This window comes from Sorex araneus, chromosome 2 (genome assembly GCF_027595985.1).
Source record: "Sorex araneus isolate mSorAra2 chromosome 2, mSorAra2.pri, whole genome shotgun sequence".
Lineage (NCBI taxonomy): Eukaryota > Metazoa > Chordata > Mammalia > Eulipotyphla > Soricidae > Sorex > Sorex araneus.
The window spans coordinates 138,973,724-138,993,420 of NC_073303.1; the positions used below are offsets into that span (position 1 = coordinate 138,973,724).

Sequence of the window (19,697 nt, forward strand, 5' to 3'; positions counted from 1 at the left end):
GCCTCCCCACAGGAAACCCAGAGTTGAACCCAAAGCAGCCCCCGCCCCACTCGGGCCGCGCTCCCACTTCCTCGGGCTCCGGCAGTATCCTGCCCTGGACCCCGGCTGTGGCGGGCTCCTGCACTTCCGGACCTGTCCAGCGGCCCGGGGGGTGGACGGGCTCCCACTTCCTCCTGCTCCTGCAGCTTCCCGCCCAAGCCCGTCCAGGGGGGCCCGCAGCACCCCCGCCACCTGGCCGCCGCCGCCGCCTCCGGAGTTGCCGCCAAGCAGCCGCCCCAGCTCGGGGGTGGGGGTGGGGGGGGAGGCTTCCGATCCCCCAGCCCACCCTCCTCCGGCCTCCGAGTCCCGAGGTCGCGCGGGGAGCCGGGGCGGGGAGCGGCGGGCTTGCTGCAGGAGTGGGAGGAGACGGGGGAGGAGCCGGGGGGCCGGCGGGAAGGAGGGGTCTGCAGGGGCTGCCGGCCCAGGGCAGATTTCCTCGGAGGCAGCCGCTCGGCTAGGCTCGCACCTTCCTCCGCCCCAGCTCGGCGCGCGCTCGGACCCGGGACGGGACCAGGGTAAGGGGCGGGGGTCGCCGCGCGCGGCCTGGGCGAGGGCGGGGGGCGGCGGGGGCCGGCCTGCGGGACCCCAAGAAGTTTGGGGGGTCGGCGCGGGCGCTCGGGCTTCTCACTCTCCTGTCCCCCGCAGATGTGGACACGCTGGCTCGCGCTCGCGCTAGTGGCGGTGGCCTGGGTTGGCGCCGAGGTAGGTGCGCGGCGGGGAGCGCGGCGGGGATGCTCAGCCGTCGGGGCCCCGCCGGCCGCTCCGGAAACTTGCCGGGCCCGACCCGGGGGAGCAGCGGGGGCCCCGGCGCGGCGGGTGGGGGGAAGGAGAGGAGGGGGAGAGGCACCCGGGGGCGCGGGGCGGCGCGGGCGGCGGCGGGAGCGGCTGCCCACTCTCTGCTTCACTTAGGGGGACATTGGAACGCGTGAGAGACGCCTACGGGCCTGAGTCTTAGGGGGGTGGCGGGAGCGGGCGGGGGAACTTCAATAAATTCTGCTTTAGACCGGAATTAATTTTTTTGGTTTTGTTTTATAAAGCAAGATTGTGCTTTTTTTTTTCCTTTTCTTTGTAAACTACCCTGGGATTTTGTGTTCTTCGCAGGACTCCTAACGCCTCTTAAAAAGATCTCAGTTTTCCCTTAAAACTAGGGTTGCGCAAGTGTGAGGGCTGCAGTGCTCTTTGGGGTTCCATGTTTCCAGGCAAAATAGTTTGGTGCTTTTGGGGTAATGTTTTCTTTTCCACTCGGGTGACCCTCCTCAAGACACTGCAAAGCAAGCAGCCAACGAACCATTCCCTCACAAGCCCCCACCGGCAACTCAGAGAGTTGGGGGCAGAAAATAAACAGTTCTGAATTCCCTGGGCTCTAAGCTCCAGAAAAGTGAGGTCAGAAACCAAACATTTGATAATTATGGCAGGAAATGTGGAAGGAATTAAAAAGCATGAGGGAGAAGAAATGGAATGTACATTACAAAAGAAATAGCTCCCTGGTGCATGGTTATTCTCCCTCTTTGAATTTTTTCTCTATATTGCAGTGGAGCCCCACCCTGAGCATAACAGCCTGACTTAGACAAGAAAAAAAAATCATGAAAGCATGCAAAGTCTTTCTAATGGAAAAAGAATTGTGTTATACTGAACTCTTATTTCATTTACTGCTGCATTGTTAACTGCTGTAGAATCATGACTTATTTTTACTGAGGATGAAGAGAAACAGCTCATGTTTAGTGGTTATTTGTATGGTATTAAAACTCCCATTTTAATGATGGAGAAATTGAGGAGGCGTTCCATTATTCAGCCAGTCGCCTAAGCAATTAAATGCTAAGGAATGTGGGGAGACCCCAGTTTAGTCACCAGCACCACATATGTTTCCTTGAGCACTGCCAGCTATGAACCCTGAGCACAGTCAGGAGTAAGCCCAGAGCCCCACAGGATGTGGCTCAAAATGCAAGCAAACAAAGCAAAAAATGCTAAGGATGTGATTTGAACCCAAGCAAACCCCGACTTCTTAAACACTCCACCATGCAAGGAGGTAACGGATCCAGCACATTATGCACCAGATAGGAGGCTGCGCACATCGTTTATTTCATTGATGCTTCCCTAGTAAAGTAGGCTTGGTTTTACCCAGTTCTCAGAGGAGAATACAAGTTGAGGGAGATCAGGAACGCTGCCCAAGGTTACACAACCCTTTTGTTCTGAAAAAGGATCCAAATCCCACTCGCTCATCCTTTTGGAACCCTCTTACACTCCAGCTCTGCGTCTCGAGTGTTTTATTTTCCAGGGTTTGAATGGGAAGGAGGCTTTCTCTCTACTGCTTGGTGTCACCTAGTTAAGGAGCCTCCCCCCACCCACCCCCTACGCTATGGTGGTGAATTCTTGGTTTTACAGCACACTTAGAAATGGGCAACCAAGGTTTGAAGTCACTCTGGGAACTGGAGTGCAAATGGGAAGAGTGAGGAAACAGCACATCCTTTACTGGGCTCTGGAGACCAGGTTGAGGATCTAGTCTAGACCGCAGGCACCACACTCCTCCCCAAGGCCTTTAGAGGAAAGGCAGAGCTTTCATTTCCTTCCAGAGGTGGAGGAGCAAATGAGTGCTCTCACAGAATTCTCCAGCAAAATCGGTTAAGAGGCAAAGTCAAGAAGTGCTGAGGCGTGAAAACTGAAGCAGTGGGTACAGACAGGAAGCCAAGTAGTAGGTTGCATTTCAGGGTTTCGGCTCACTAAGGATTGGCTTCAAGTCAATCTAATCTGACACTAGTAACACCTGATAAGGTTTTAGTCCTGGTTTTCTACCTGATGGTGCTCACAGAACTTTTTTCCTTGTTAGCTATTAAACAAAGCCAGAAAATGATGCTTTCAGTCTTGATGGTCATGAATCCACTGCAAAGTTCTTCATGGCTAAATTTGCACAAATATTTGTTGACTTTCAAAAAGTGAAATTAAATGATTTTTCCCAGTATTTATTGGTATATTATAAGCACAACGATTCAATTCAGTGTATGTGTTGTTGTTGTTGTTTTTAATAAGACTGCCTAACAGATTGTGTGACTATTTGAAGAAATTAAGCATTTGGTTTTTAGTGTTTAGGCTATACCTGGCTGTCCTCAGGGCTTATTTCTGGCTCTGCGCTCAGAGATTCCACCTGGCAGGGCTCAGAGAGCCACATGGGGTTCCAGGGATCAAACTCAGGTTGGTCATATGCAAGGCTAATGCCCTGCCCACTGTACTATCTCAGCCTCTGCATTTGAAGCATGATGGTGGAGGCCTGGTATGGAAGACAGGAGGTGGTACACCCAGATATTAGGGTGTGTGCTCGTGATTCTCAGTAGGTGGGTCTGAGTTTGGGCTAACATGTGAGCTAGAGGGACTCCATGGTCCAGCTTCTTCTCAGAGATACTCAGCTATTGGTGAAATGCACTTCCATTTTCCCTTGATAATTGCTGGCACTCTGATTCTCAACAGTCTAGATTTGCACATTCATCGTTATAAATCATATCCCAGGGGGCTTATTCAAAAATCAGAACACTCATTCCAGTAAAGGAATACTTGAATAACCAACCATGAGTGCATCACTTAAGATAATGGTAACAAGAATAAGAATTATACAAAAAAAAAAAAAAAGAATTATACACAAAGCAAGAAGATTTTAAGGCATTGTCTTTCAGAAGCCAGGTTTTTGTTTGCTTACTTGTTTTGTGTGTGTATGGGGGGTGGAGGGGGTGGGGGGGTGAGGGAGCGCACACCTGGCAGTGCTCATGGCTTACTTCTGGCTTTGCACTCACGGATCACTCTTGGTGGTGCTCAGGGGTGCCGGGGATCCAACCCTGGTTAGCTGCATGCAAAGCAAGTACCCTGCCGCCTGTATTATCCCTCTAGCCCCTAAAGTCAGATTTCTTAATCTTGTTTTCTCATTATTTATATGTAATTAATCAACCAGGTGTTTTATTTGCTGCTCTGTATAGCTTAGATTTAGTCTAATGGTAGATTCAGGCAGGATCTGGAGTCTGAACCATTTCTTCTGGATATGTCTTGAAGCTGCCCAAACTAGGATTTTCATATTCATCTTGTGCATTAATCACTAAAATAATTTATTATTTGTTTATCCTTTGGAATCACTCTTTCTGTGATTCTAAAGAAGTAGCTGTTAAAGCAGCAGGATACAAATAGCCAAAATGGATTAAGCAGAAACTCTGCAGGTTGAGACCCTAGACACTGAAAGCATCTTTAGAAGGGAGACAAAGCTTCTTTCAAAAGGGAACATAGGTGGATTCCTATTGAAGCTTCTCGATTGTGTAATAGAAAGCAGGAATCAAATCCCAAGCTCCAAGGAGCAAATTGGGGAAGAGCTCTGAGACAGAGCGAAATCCTAAGGCAAAAAGCTAAAGTCTTTAAAGTCAGTGAGGCAGAACAAACATTCCACAAGGATGAAGAAAATAAAGGTTGAGCTGTAAATACCAGTGGTAACACACGGAAAACTGAAAATGTCAGTGTTTTGGTTCCTGTTTTCCTACAGATTACTGGGAAATTTCTAGCAGACACAAATATTATTAGCCTCATGATACCTGCTATTATCAGATTGAAAAAAATCTTAACCTTAGATGGGTTCGTTTTGTAAGTGAGGTGATTAATGTCCTGCAGGTCAGATGCACACTTTTATCTAAAAGCATCTGTGCCGTGTACCGGCTCCTGGGGTGAGTCATTAACCACATGGGTTTTCACTTGCCTGGCTCTGCCCTCTAGGCAGGATTCCCCACAGCTGGCCAAGAAGAGGGCAGCTCATGGATGAACACCGGATGCGGTTTTTGCCTTCACATTGCTTACCAGCAATATGGGCCAAATGCTTAAAACCAGTAGCTATCATATATATATATATATATATATATATATATATATAATCATATATATATTTTGTTGTTACTAAATAAGTATCTTTGCAGTGTTATTGCTTTTCAAAAACATTGATAACAGATTTCCCTTAATTAAAAAAAAATTCTTTTTTAGGGCATTGTACAAGTCTTTTATGTCTAGCTTGGTGAGATTTTTCAACCCACTTATATGCCCACGTAAATACAGCTCATTGGAGGTTGAGATAGTCCATAGAAAAGAAGCGGAGGTTGAGATAGTCCATAGAAAAGAAGCGATAGACTCGGTGTGTGAAAACCCTTACAGTGAGTGACTGCAATGAGAAAGTAAGGGCTAGAGTTCATCAAGGTTACATTTGTTACTTCTTGCCTAAGGATTACCTAATCAGTCCAGTCTCTGCTGTCTGGCCCTCGTTATGGCAAGTTTTTAATTCAAGTTTAAACAGTAAAAAAATGTTAAATAATTAATGAAAAGATAAATTACCCATCTCCACATGAGGCTTGTAATTGGAGTACTATTTAAGTATTTTAACTTGGAGTTACCAGTACTTGCACTAAAAAATTGTTTTCCTTCTTAGCTTAAGGACATAGAGCGAACATAGATAAATAATCTCTATTTACCTGAATCTGCTTTTGTATATTTCAGATAAGCTTTGAGTTCACTTTTGTGCAGGTGGATGTTTCAGGCCTCGATATAATCTACGCCAAGAAACTACATCCAGGAGAGGAACTACACCCTCCTATTTAATCACACTGTCCATTATTAGTTTTTTTTAATTATTTTTTATTTTTTAATGAATCACTGTGAGGGACAGTTACAGTCTTACAAGCTTTTGTGCTTATATTTCAGTCACACAATGATCGAGTGCCCATCCCTCCACCATGCCCGTTCTTGTCCATTATTAGCTTTTTTTTTTTAATAGACCAGGGGAACTTAATTTTTTTGTTTTGTTTTGTTTTTGTTATTTTTTGGGGGGTCACACCCAGTGATGCACAGCAGTTACTCCTGGCTCTGCACTCAGGAATCACCCCTGGCAGTGCTCGGGGGACCATATGGGATGCTGGGAATCGAACCCAGGTCGGCCACATGCAAGGCAAACGCCTTACCCGCTGTGCTATTGCTCCAGGCCCCCATTATTAGTTTTAAAGGAACTGTACTATGATACCATTTATGACATCTATAGAAATTGCTATTTTTAAGTAGAACTTATAGTTTTATTAAAACTCAACAGAAGTTATCAGCAATCAATGTGTGTCACTAAAACAGAGGTTTACAGAAATTTTAAAACTTTGACAACGACTTTGATTTTACTTTAAAAGCATGGGCACCCCAGGCCAGAGAGATAGTACAGTGGTAGGGTGCTTGCCTACACACTGTGCTATCCCTTGCTGACCTGGTTCAATCCCTAGCACCCCATGTGGTGAGCCTACCAGGAGTGATCTCTGATGGTAGAGCCAAGACTAAGCCCTATGCATAGCCAGGTGTAGCCCCAAAACCAAAGGAGAAAAAGAAAACCTGCCTCCACTACCTTACCTTCCCAAGTGTGTAAAAATGGAGAAGAGGGGCCAAATAGTACAGCAGGTAGGGTATTAGCCTTGCATGCAGCTGAGCCAGGTTTGATCCCTGGCATCCCATAGGGTTCCCTACCACTGCAAGGAGTAATTCATCAGTGCACAGCCAGGAGTAACTTCTGAGCATTGCCGGGTATGATCCATAAAAGCCCCTTCCTCCCCGCAAAAGGCAAATCTTTGGCAGCAGTGTTCTCGGTAGCCACTGGCAATCATTTAGTCTGTGTGTGAGATAAAAACTATGTACCATTCCATTTGGTAAAGCAATCCAATTTGATAAACATTGGTGTGCCTTGGGCCAGAATTCAGGTGATTTGAAGGCAGCTTGGGCCTGTGTGAAACAAAGACTATATGGGGAAATAGGTGGCAGAACTAGGACAGCAATGGTGAAAATGGCCAGGAAACTCAATGCATTCTTGGCCCAAGCTTTTAAGTTCTTTAGAGGAATTCAAACACCTTATACCAAATCCTCTAATGTTGGCCATCAACAAAAATATGATAATGAGAATTTTTGTGGCTGTTCTGCTGGGGTAAACAGTTGTTCTTGCAAAGGCTCTAAGAGCTGCTGCTGTCGTAGATAACAGCTTCAGCATTAGCAGCCTGTCTGGTAATAACTCTCTAATAGAAAGCCTTTTGGGTAGTTGGAGTACTGAACATGTCCTATAAATCTGTATTTTCTGCTGTGGTTGGAAATTTTCCAAGTAATCTCTTCTCAGGCATTTTATATTCTCATTTGGAAGCCATCACCAATAAGCTATTCCCAGAATTAAGCCTGAATTCATGACCCTTAAAATGTTGCCTGAATAATCTAAATGCTACTTGTGACCAACTAATCTATTGCCAAAGGAAGTCACTTAATACATGGCAAAATTCATCACATGGTGTGTGTGTGTGTGTGTGTGTGTGTGTGTGTGTGTGTGAGAGAGAGAGAGAGAGAGAGAGAGAGAGAGAGAGAGAGGTGTGGAGGGAGCGATGTAGTCTTTATCTTTATTTTCCATTGCGTATCAGAAGCAAAATGTGCCCTTGCCCCATGCCACCCCGACACACACTATCTTAATTTGCCTCCTTCAATGATAGTAAGTGAATGTAGTCTTACTGACTTCCTCCAGAAATGCCTGGTACCATAGTCATTGTTAAGCTGCTCTTAAGAACAGTGTGAAACTAAAAGGTGGGACCTTGAGAAAACACTGTCACCACCTCAACAGACCTGACCTGGCCCCTTATGATCCAGATCTCTGGCGTCTACATAAATGACCACGTCTTCTCTTGCCAAGGTTCTGTAAATTGTAGCAGCAGGCTGAATGTCTTCTCAGAATTTGAAAGGTTCCATTTGGACTGCTGGGGTCATTTTCAGCCTGTCCACCTCATCCGATTAACTAGTCTGTCCAGTAGGTGGCAGCTTTTTGAGCGAAGTCCATCGAAGATTGTATCTGCTCCTGCACTGCTGAAGTTTTAATCTGATTTCCCCATTTCATGTCATCCAAGCCTTCCACTGAGTTCCTTTCCTTTCCTCTGAATTCTCTTCTCTAGTTCTAATATCTGGATGTGATACTGTGATATGTAATAAGAAATATTTATTTGGACTGTGCCCATGATTCTGCCTCATAGTTTCCCCACCCCTTGGAATTTCCTGAGTAAGAGCAATGGGAGCATCTTTGTCATAATATTTGCTCTCTCACTCTCAGTTCCCAAAACCACTTTAGAGCCATAAAGGCAAAATGGGTGTCTTTATATTTATATTAAGATTTTTCCACCACTGGGTTATGTTAGGGGCCTCGTTGCTAGGGGAATCAGCTTTGATGAGAGCATTGGAACTTTGTACCACCCTTTACCCCCAAGGAGGGGACATTGACTTAATCACCTATAGCAAATGGTCTAATCAATCATGCCTTTGTAATGAAACCTTTAAAAGAAAACAAAACAAACACCCGAAGAGACCAGCTCTGAAAACTCTGAGTTGGTAAACATAGAAATGCAGAGGGATTAGCAGGCTTAGTCAGGGCTAGAAACTCTACTCTCTTTTCTATACTTCATCCTCTTCATCTGTTCCATGCGATTCTTTCTGAGTTATATCCATTTACAATAAATTGGGAACCAGTATGTAAAATGTGTCTTTGCATTTCACAAGTTGGTCTAGAAAATTAATCAAACCCTAGTGAGAGGAGGGAGATCATGGAAACTTCGCGCGCGTGTGTGTGTATGTGTGTGTGTGTATGTGTGTGTGTGTGTGTGTGTGTGTAGCTGGTGAGTCAGATGCTCAGGTTGCCATTAGTGCCTGGAGTGGAGGGTGGGCTTAGGGAATAGCCCTGAACCTCTGGGGTCTAGGGGTGACCTCAGAATTAAGTTGATTTTGATTTGTAGACGACCCTACTGGTGTAGGAGCATTGCTTGGTGGTGGTGTGTGGAAGTCCCCTGGCCCCTAACAGCAGCGTTGGCTTCAGAATTCCCTATTGGCTGCTTCCAAGTCTATTCATTGTTTTGACCTCTGTTGTGGGTGCAACTCACAGTGGTACTGGGCACCCCACCAGCCACTCCCACACAGCTGCACTGGTCAGATGCTCCCAAATTTATTTGGTCCATTGCTATATTTTCAGATCTAAAATATCTCCTTGGCACCTGCTGGAACTTGCCTCTAAAAGTGAACAAACAAGGTCTTCGTTTGTATTTAAGGCTACTGCCACCCCTGGATTGGTCCAGGCCTACTTCAGGAAACACTGCATAGAGCAAGGAATATGCTGTTTGGGAGCCATATCCCGGGCCACAATTAATATTTTTTACATGAAATTCATGACAGAATGTTCTCTTCATCCTGACAGACGCTTAGAGACTAATAAGTTCACTTAGAAGACGTGCCCAGGGGCTAGAGAGAGAGTACAGTAGATAGGACATTTGCCTTGTGCAGGGCTGACCCAGGTTCGATCTTCAGCATCCCACATTCCTCCCCCCCCACCCCGCCCCAAATACTGCCAAGAGTAATTCCTGAGTGCAGAGCCAGGAGTAACCGCTTCACCAGGAGTGCCCCCCACCCCAGACAACTAGAAATCCTGCCCAGTGCCTCACAGAAGCAGTAAAAGCAGTGCTAGGGTTTAACCAGGTAGTCTAGCTTTACAGTCCCAGTTAAACTATTACTCTGTATTCCTCAGAAGAATAAATCAGTCAGGAAGCTGAATAATAACTGAGCCAGCACAGATTGTGCAAGAACAGATAGAGCCTAGTGAATGGCAATATGAGAATTTATTCCTTTGTTAAGAAACCGTTACAGGGTCAGAAACGTATATTGTTAGCACTTAGTAGGGACTTGTAAGGGGCACACCATCTCTTACAGTGTCTGTTTTCAGTGTTGCGTCTTAGCCATGAGTAGAAGAAACCATTTCCATTATCTGTTTGGATCGAAAGGTGAAAGATAGTCAATGCCCTATTTCACAGATGAGGAGAGTGAGCCCAGGGAGGGAGATTCAGTGACTTATTCAAGGTCTCTCAGCTCAACAAAGTTAGAATTAAAATTTGATCCACTGCTTTAAAAACCTTGCCTTTGACTAAACTGTACTCCATATGTCAGGAGATTAATTTAGTGACACCAGATAAAGGCATTGGGCAGAACTTCTAGATTCTTAGGGATGGACGGGGGCCGGGGGTGGTACTCCTGGTGATGCAGTTATTCCAGCCTCTGCACTCAGGAATTACTCTTGGCAGTACTTGGGGAGCAAGGTGGGATGCTGAGAATCTTTACTTTGGTTCTTTACTGGCGGGTGCAGTTACTTAACTTTTCTGGACCCGTTCTTTTAGTTATAAAATGAACTTCAGGGGCTGGAGAAATAGTAAGGCTTACTGGGGTCATTCCCTGGCACCACATCCAATCCCCTGGGCACCACCAGGAGTGACCTCTGAATACAGAGCCTGGAGAACAGTCCACTGTGGCTCAAAAAGCAACAATAAAAATAAGTAAATGATTTTTATATGGATTATTTACCTCTAGGTGAGTGGAAGGATTAAATAAGTTTCTATATGTAAAACAATTAGAAGGTATTTTGGCACTAGAGTGAAGCATTAGCTTTTATTATTCTTGCAGCATCTTTGTTTATTGAAACAGCTCTAGAAGCTATGTGTGTGTCTGTGTCTGTGTTTGTCTGTGTGTGTGTGTGTGTGTGTGTGTGTGTGTGTGAGCTCCTTTTGCCTTTCTTTATTTGCTCTGGTGAAGGACCACCTACTTGTAAATGAGAACTGCAATATTTATATCAGTAGGTGCTTTGACAGTCAGGATTCATTTTAAAAAAAGAAAGAAAGAAAAGAAATTGAAAGGGAGACCTAGGAATGGCTCAGAGGCAAAAACTGCCAAGTTTGGTCCTCTATCTGAACCCAGCAACTCTTATGTTGGGGACCCCTTAGTGGCACTGATTGTGTCTGATCTCTGGGTAATGTGACCAAGTGTGTTCGAACACCACAACTGATGCGCACAAAACCCTACCCGTTACCCCCTTCTGTGAACTCTACAACCAGAATGTGTGCAAGTACCCAGCTAAAGAGCAAAAGAGCATGGCCCCTGGGAAGCTCTACAACTTGGTGTGCATCAACAGCAGAGGGAAGGCAAGGGTTGGGTAGTAAGTGTCAGAAGCCTGTTCTCTCTCACATTGTTGGTACTGGTAACTAAGACACAGTATTTCATCTCTGAGGAGCTGTAGACTTGTGGGGGAGGCAGCCAGAGATACACTCAGTGATCAAATGTGGGAAGTGCTTAGGTAAGCTGTGAGCCTGAGGCAGCACTGGGGGCTTGAGAATGGCTCCTAGAGCAAGTGCCCCCAAAGCTGGACCTGAGAAACCGATAGGGGCGAGCCTGACAAGAGGTGGGAAAAGAGAAAAAGATAAATTTATCTCATTTAATTTTCACAATTTGTTCACACAGTTATTATTATTCTTATTTCATCAGTAAGGAAACCTTGGCACAGGGAATTCAGTTTAGTTACCCAAGATCTAGTCAATAACAAGACTAAGTGTCAGCCCAGCACTTCTGCTCTCTGTTCAGGGGTTCACTGCTCAGGGGTGTGCAAGGCCCATTGAGTCTTAATTCTGAAAGTGACTAACTAATACAGTAAAGTGCTTGCACTGTATGTGGCCAACCCCAGTTTGAGTTTTGTCGCCACATATGCTGCACTGAGCACAGAGCCAAGGGTAAGCTCTGAGCACCGCTGATCATGACTCCCAATTCCATTTTTGTGAGCTGGAAACCTACTCCAGGGGTTATAGCTCTTGCATTAGGCATGGCCAACTCTGGTCAGACTCTGCCACTGTATATGACTCCCCAGCACCAGCGGAAATAACCCTGAGCACTACTGAGATTGGCACTCTCCAAAAGAAAGAAGGAAGGAGGAAGGGAGGGAGGGGGAAGCAAAGAAGCAAGGAAGCAAGGAAGCCAAAGGCTTTTACTAGGTACAAAAGACTCCAAGAAATTAAAACCCAAACCAGCAAACATAATGTCCAAGCCCTCACATTTAAACCCTCCTCACGTGACCCCAGCTGTAAGCATATGAGTAGACAGGAATGCCGGGCTGGGCCTTCCAGCTGCCTCTGCGCCCCCGCTCAGCAGCGCAGTGGTCAGGGACTCAGGACATGTGGACTTGCTGTCCTTTCTTTGTATGCACAGCTGCTGGGCACTGAGTAATAACACATTGCAGGACAGCTGCAGAGGGCTTGCACTGCCCCAAGTGGCTGCCAAGGGGCCCAATGACCCCAGCCTGCACTCTGATTCCCACGCCCTGTGTCCTGGCCTGGGTTTGGAGGGAAAGAAACTCTTTCCCCAAAACTGCTATGCAGAGATCTTTCTCAGAGATGTATGATGTTCACTTGGACTCTGGTGGCCATTTCTCCATCTGTGGCTCTTAACACACTGAGGACTGTCATAGTCTCCTTTCCACAGGCCTTTAGCAAAAGCCAGTTCTGTGCCTTTTATAAATCTTCCTTCTGAATTAGCTAAGATGCCACCAATGGAAATTTTGAAAGTCTTTTTCTTTTGCACTTACCAAGTATTACTTTTGGCTGTGGCCCAAATCAGTGTAGCTTGTGAATTACGATTCCCCTGGAATGAAGAAAAATACTCTTCACTTACCCCTGATTGCTGGATTAGTGCAAGTTCCTTCCCCCCCCACAGTTGAAGTCCAGCCCCCAAAGAAGAAATGTCTTCCATGGAGTCGACTCCCAGCCTGGGGCTTGTCAGAGATTGTGTCATGTGTTTGCATTAGCTGAACAAAAAGCAGGCAAGCTTTCCGGCCTTGCTCTGCCTCCTGCCGCACCCTCCTCCTCAGCCCCACATCCCCCTCCAGAGAGGCCTGTTAAAGTCTAGACGCTGTCTGCCTGGCACCAGGCCTTTTTAGCACAGTCCACAGTGTTCTGCAGCTCTGGCTTGGGTTGCTTCTCATCACTCATTTCCCCAATTTTCTAACCCTGAAACGTCTCCAGGGAACTGGCACAAGCCACACACATAAGAAGCAGGAAGGTGAATTGATGAGACTGAGGATTCAGCAGTCCTGAGAGGTTTAATGTTGCCAAAAGGCCAGAAGTGCTGGTGGCAGCTGTATGACTGCAGAGATCCCTGAGGTGGGTTAACTTTTAACACCTCCTTTTTTGTCCAGAGACTCACTGGGGTGTCGCGCAGTTGGGAGCCTCAAGCCTTCCACGGTCTGTGAACTTGGAAAGCTTTCTTCTACAAAACGGGGCTGGGGTGGTGGGGAGGGCTTAGAGAGTGTGAGTCCAAAATCCCAGCTCTGGACTGTATCAGTATAAAAGGAGGCAGGCACTCTAGGTTGGATTTTTAAAATATGCAACTAAATGGAAAGAAGATATTTGATGAGCTCTTGTTTTAATGACAGTGTAAGGAGGAGCAATTTGAGAGAAGAAGCTGACTTGAGAATGGGAAAAAAGAAGGAATGAACGCAGGAGGCATTTGTATCTTTTCTTCCTGCATACATGCATGAAACCCAGTAGGAATACTTAAGCGTGGGGCTGGAGATGTAGTACAGTGGATCTCTGCATGCAGCTGATCCGGATCCAATCATTGGTCCCCATAGGGTCCCTCAAGTCCTCCCAGGAGTGATCCCTGAGCAGAGTCAGGAGTAAGCCCTGAGGACAGCCAGGTGTGACACCATCCCCCCCCCAAAAAAAAAGAAGGAAATTAAAAAATTTAAAAATTTTAGCATGTGGTACTGAACATCTTCATGCCTAGGAAACTCAAAGGCTGTTTACAGTTAGAAGAATCAAGTTAAAAGAATAACTTGATCTATTTTCAAAAGAAGCTTCTAGAGCTGGAGAGATCATTCAGGAGTTAAGGCTCTTGCCTTGCATGAGGTCAGCGCTGGTTGTCCCCAGCACTGCATGATTGCCTGAGTCGGGAGTGACCCCGAGTACAGAGCCGGGAGTAGTCCCTGAGAACTATTAAATGTGGCCCAAACCTCTATCCACTGTCCAAAATATATCTACTCAGTTATACTGGGCAAAGAATAAAGAACACTCATGCTCTTGGTACTGAGCAAGGAATCTTTATTTTCACAAAAAGCAGCAGATAACTCCAGATCCAAAGTGTACAACTTGATGCGATCGAGCGAGCTGGGGTTGGCCACATACAAGGCAAGGAACTTAACAATCTTGTGCTAATCTCGTTAGCTCAGCTTTTACTGAAAAATAAATAAAGAAAAACTTTCTTCTAAGCTTTGTAAATGTACACATTTTCTTTACTGTGTTGTTATTGTTATTTTTAGAGAACACCCAGTGATGTCTGGGAGACTATTCCTGGCCTGTTGCTCATGGGCTGCTCCCTGAGCATTTGGGGCACTGTGCTTGATTGGGACCTGAATCTCCTGCACACGCTCCAGCAGATGCTCCAGCCCTCCACACCAGCCCTCTGTGTCAACATTTTCAGATAACTGTTTTTTGTAGTTGTCTAGGAAATGTTGCATAGACCCTAATACTATTTTCTGGAATCTTTCTGCCTCTCACCATGTTGTCTGGTGAGAGGCAGAAAGATTAAGATCCTGGGTTTCCTGAAGAGTATTGCTGAGGTTTCTGCCCTGGGCCCAGTGCCCCTCTCTCTCAAGGTCAGTACCTCTATCACTACCCAGAGGTACTGGTCTTTGGCCTTTATCTTTAAAAAGTCAAGTTAAGTGATTTGTGAAGGTGTAAGAAAACAGACCAACCTGATGTTTTAATCTCCTTAAATATCTGTTACATTAACCACCCTCCTCTCCTAAATCCCACTAGGTCATACCGGAATGTTGAGTTGTGCCTACTGGTGGTCCTGAATGGGGGATTTGCTCATTGTTGCATGTGGTTTTCCTAATAAGGTCGTGTCAGATTTAAAATAGAATTGGTCATGCACCAGGTAGTGTCCCTCCATAGACTTAAACAGACTTAAACTTCACTGTTAGGAGAACATAATATGAGTTCAAATATACTCATAAAAACAAATTCTTATGACAACTAGTAAAGGGACACGCATATGTTACTGAATTTCCTATAATCTGATTGTTTCCTATAATCTGTCTTGTTTCATTTGGTTTAATATTTATTTTAAAAAGGAAATTGATGTGTTTTTTTTCTTCCTTCTTTCCTTCCTTCCTCTTGGGCGGCCACTCCCAGTAGTGCCCAGTGGTACCACACTTTCATTATCTATTCATCTGTCATTGGGCACTTGGATTATCATTTGTTGAGAACTACAAAGAATAGCAGTGTGCACCTGTCCTTTGCTAGGGATTCAATCCAGAATTAAGTCCCCTGGTTTAGTTTTTAAATTCTGTTATACTGCCCTGATTCCTTACCAAGTCCATGCACAAAGATGAGTGCTTATTTCTTTATGTCAAATTAAGATTCTATTTTAGATAAGAGAACAGGAGGGGAAAGAAGACAAGGAAGTGAAGCACCCAAGTTATGGGCAAGGTCTCCATAAGCAGGATTCCAGACTAAGACAGAAAAACTTCCCCTTTCATTCCTTTTTTTTTTTTTTTTTTTGTTAAGAAAGTAAGCCACCATGATCTACAGTTATTCTTAGTTGAGTGTCAGACATGGAGTGTTCCAATGCCAGTCTTACCAGCCACTGTCAAATTCCCTCCACCTCTGTCCCTAGGTTCCCTCCTAACCCCCAGTCTGCCTTCTTGAAAGCACATTTTAAAACTTGGTTGTTGTAGTTTGGATTTCATGCTTTCAGCATTGTTGGCTCTGTAGTTTTGCTATATACATATACTACACTTCTACATCATTATGTGTTTGAGGCCCCTGAACACTACCTCTTACCTCTTATCTCTCATCACCCTTTTCTTATTTGCTCCACCCACCTACCTACCCACCTACCACACCTTTTCTTCCCTTCCTTGTCCTCCTTACTTCTATGCTTAAGGATCAAGCTCTGGCCTTAGGAAACCCTTGATACCAGGCATTACCTCCTCCTGTTATCCTGCAATATACCAGATGTATAAGTGACATCATCCAGTTTTTATTTTTTTTTCCTCACTTCACTTACATAGCATCGTCCAGTCCCATCAAACTGTAGCAAAACACGTGGTTTCATCACTCCTTGCTGTATTGTATTCCAGTGTGTATATATACCACACTTTCATTATCTATTCATTTGCTATTGGGCACTTAGATTACTATTTGTGAGTGCTGCAAGGAATAGCAGTGTGCATATGGCCTTTTGAATGAATGGGGTTTGGGTTGGGGTTTTTTGTGTGTGTCTTTGTTTTATTTTTAGGCTGCACCCAGTAGTAATCAGGACTTCTTTCTGGCTCTGTGCTTAAAAATCACTGCTCATGGGCCCTAGGGACCATAAGGGATACTGGATATTGACTCTGGGTCAGCATTTATGCAAGGCAAGCACAAGGGAAGCACCCTGTCCATTGTACTATCGCTCCAGCCCCTGGATGAATGTTTTTATGTCCAACAGGTAGATACCAGGAAGTAGAAATGTTGGGTTTTGTGGTAGCTCTAGTTTTGCTTTTCTGAGAAACCTCCGTACTGCTTTCCACAGGGATTGAACCAAGCACAATTCCCATTAGCAATGGACAAGAGTTCTTTTTTGCATCATATCCCCACCAGCATAGATTTTTGAGTTTCGTTTTTGTTTTTGATGTGTGCGAATCTTACTGGTGTCAGATGGTATCTCTTTGTCATTTTGATTTGGATTTTTCTGATTAAGTTATGATGAAAATTTTTTCATGTGTCTGTTGGTCATTTGTCTGCCTTCAGATAAATATCCATTCCTTTCTTCTCCCCATTTTTTGATAGGGCTTGTGGATTTGTTGTTCTTGTTGTTGATCTTTGTGAATGCTTTAGATGCCTTGGATATAATTCTTTATCCAGTGTGTTGAGTACATATATTTTTCCCATTCAGTTGGATGTCTTGTAGTTTTAGCTGTTTTTTTATTTCTTTTTTTAATTAGTGATTCACCATGAGGGTACAGTTACAAATTTACCCATTTTCGTGCTTGTGTTTCCCATATACAATATTCGAGAACCCATCCCTCCACCAGTATCCATTCTCCACCACCAATGAACCCAGTATCCCTCCCACCCTCCAATCCCGTCCCCCCCCCACCCCATCCCGCCTCTGTGGCAGAATATTCCATTTTGTTCTCTCTCTCCTTTTGGGTATTGTGGTATGCGATAGGGGTATTGAGTAGCCATCGTGTTCAGTCTCTAGTCTACTTTCAGCATGCATCTCCCTTCCCGCGCAGGATCTCCAACCACATTTTACTTGGTGTTCCCTTCTCTATCCAGGCTGCCTTTCCCCTAGCATGTGAGGCCAGCTTCCAAGCCATGGAGCCAACCTCCTGGTATTATATACTATTCTTGGGTGTCAGTCTCCTACTCTGTTATTTTATATTCCACAGATGAGTGCAGTCTTTCTATGTCAGTCCCTCTCTTTCTGACTCTTTTCACTTAGCATGATACTTTCCATGTTGATCCACTTATATGCAAAGTTCATTTCTTCATCTTTTCTAACAGCTGCATAGTATTCCATTGTATAGATGTACCAAAGTTTTTTTGACCAGCCAACCCTATCAGAAAATGGGGTGAAGAAATGGACAGAAACTTTTCCAAGGAAGAGATACAAATGGCCAAAAGGCACATGAAAAAATGCTCTTCATCACTAATCATCAGGGAGATGCAGATCAAAACAACCATGAGATACCACCTCACGCCACAGAAAATGGCACACATCCAAAAGAACAAAAGCAACCGCTGTTAGATAGGATGTGGGGAGAAAGGGACCCTGCTACACTGCTGGTGGGAATGCTGACTGGGTCAGCTGCCTTGGAAAACAATATGGATGCTTCTCAAAATATTAGAAATTGAGCTTCCATTTGATTCAGCAATACCACTTCTGGGAATATATCCTGGAGAATCAAAAAAATATAGTCCAAGTGACATTTGCACTTATATGTTCATTGTGGCACTGTTTATAATAGCCAGAATCTAGCTGGTGTTTTTTTTAACTGCAGAAACATTTTAGTTGATGAAGTTTCATGTGTTTATTTTTGTTTCAGTTTGAGGTCCAAATGTAGGTGTATTCTGCCTTTATGTTTCTCAATGTATTTTATGGATTCTGGTCTAATCTTGAGGTCTTTAATCCACTTTGAATTGACTGTAGTGTAAGCTGTGGGATAATAGATCCAGCTTCATTTTTTTCTTTTGCATGTGACTATCCAGTTTTATTGTTGAAAAGCCAAGGCTATCATTATTCCACTTATATACCTAACTCCTTTGGATGAGTACTTATTCTATGCTTGTGAAGTCTGCTAATTAGTGAACATTAAGTTAGCAAAATTATGTTATTCATCAATTTATTCTTTCTTTAATTTCCTCCCTCGTTCAAAAATGCAGGTATGTTGGGTATTTTTTCTATTTAATCCCTGGTTAGTATGTCCTGCCTATCTTTCTGTCTTGGTTCAGAGCCAAAGTATGTAGCATGACATTTGCAACAAAGATAAGGAAAATGGATGTAGAATTCAAGGACACTTAAGGCAATATCTGGTTCCTCTAAACTTTAAAACAAAATTGGTTCGTATAAAATTTCTATTAGAGCGATTAAGTTATGCAGACAGAGTTCTAGAAGCCTACACAGAGTACAGACTCAGAAATATCTAACTTTCCTTCATTGTCAAGGTCCTTACTGGGAGGGCCTCACATGTGGTTTCTAGGTGTCCCTGTCCAGCTCACAGCTTTGGGGTAGAGGTAGAGTTCCCAAATGCTTGGATGCCCATCCTCCCTTCTCCAAGGACATCTGCTTCCCGGGGGTTTCCTATGGGTTGGACTTGCCATGTATAGTTTACTGGGAGGAAAATGAGTCTTCTGAGACACAGGAAATGACCCTGGCTTGTTCCAGTCTAAGAATCTCTTAAGAAATGTGTACTTTGGGGGCTGGAGTGATAGCACAGTGGGTAGGGTGTTTGCCTTGCACTTGGCCAGCCTGGGTTCGATTCCTAGCATGCCATATTGTTCCCAAGTACTGCCAGGAGTAATTCCTGAGTGCATGAGCCAGGAGTAACCCCTGTGCATTGCTGGGTATGACCCAAAAGGAAAAAAAAATGTGTACTTTGGTACTTTGACTCTCCCACCTCCAGTCTTCCATCCTTGGCATTTCCTATGTTCTTTCCTTTCTGATCCTGTGTGGTCTTGGCTTTGCCAAAGTCAAATGAGAAGGAGCAGATTTCCAGGTCTAGCTGTTTTAAGGATAAAGCATTTCACTCTGCATTAACTGTAGTCTACAAAAGATGAATTTTCTGCATCACACCAAGGACTGGCTAATGATCAAAGAAAATCTCAGTACAAGGACACCCACTTCTAGTGGGAGTTATTTGAAGGATTCTTGATTTCCTTTTGAGGGATCAAGATCCAGGGAGGTGGGGACAGGGGTGGGTGGGGAGAGGAGAATAGTATTGAGAAATGTTTTGAGTAAACCCAGCATTCAAAACTGCTAGTAGTTGCGTGCGATAAATTCAGTTCTCACTGTAGGCTTATATAATGAAATTTTCTAAACTATTTGTGGGTCAGATTGTTTAAAGGATAGTTGCAGATCTTTATCTCTGAGAAATACAACTATAAGAGTCTTTGTGCTCTTCTTTATTTTTTACAAAAGAATATGTATAATGTCAACCTGAATATAAATAAGAAGCTGTGAAAGTTGAGTTCTGTGTTTGTTATATGCCCTGTAGAGGCAGTCTTTTTTTGTTTTTTTTTTTTAGATAAAAA

General features: G+C 44.4%; 1 protein-coding gene across 1 annotated transcript in view; it reads left to right on the plus strand.

Moving 5' to 3' along the window:
- Nucleotides 1-402: 402 nt before the first annotated feature.
- Nucleotides 403-19,697, plus strand: part of FSTL1 (follistatin like 1) — a 60,813-nt gene continuing 41,518 nt past the window's right edge. Inside the window, exons 1-2 of the mRNA XM_055127258.1 lie at nucleotides 403-554; nucleotides 685-741. Of these exons, the coding sequence (XP_054983233.1) occupies nucleotides 685-741 (57 nt within the window). The 5' untranslated portion in view covers nucleotides 403-554. The remainder of the gene's footprint in view (nucleotides 555-684; nucleotides 742-19,697) is intronic.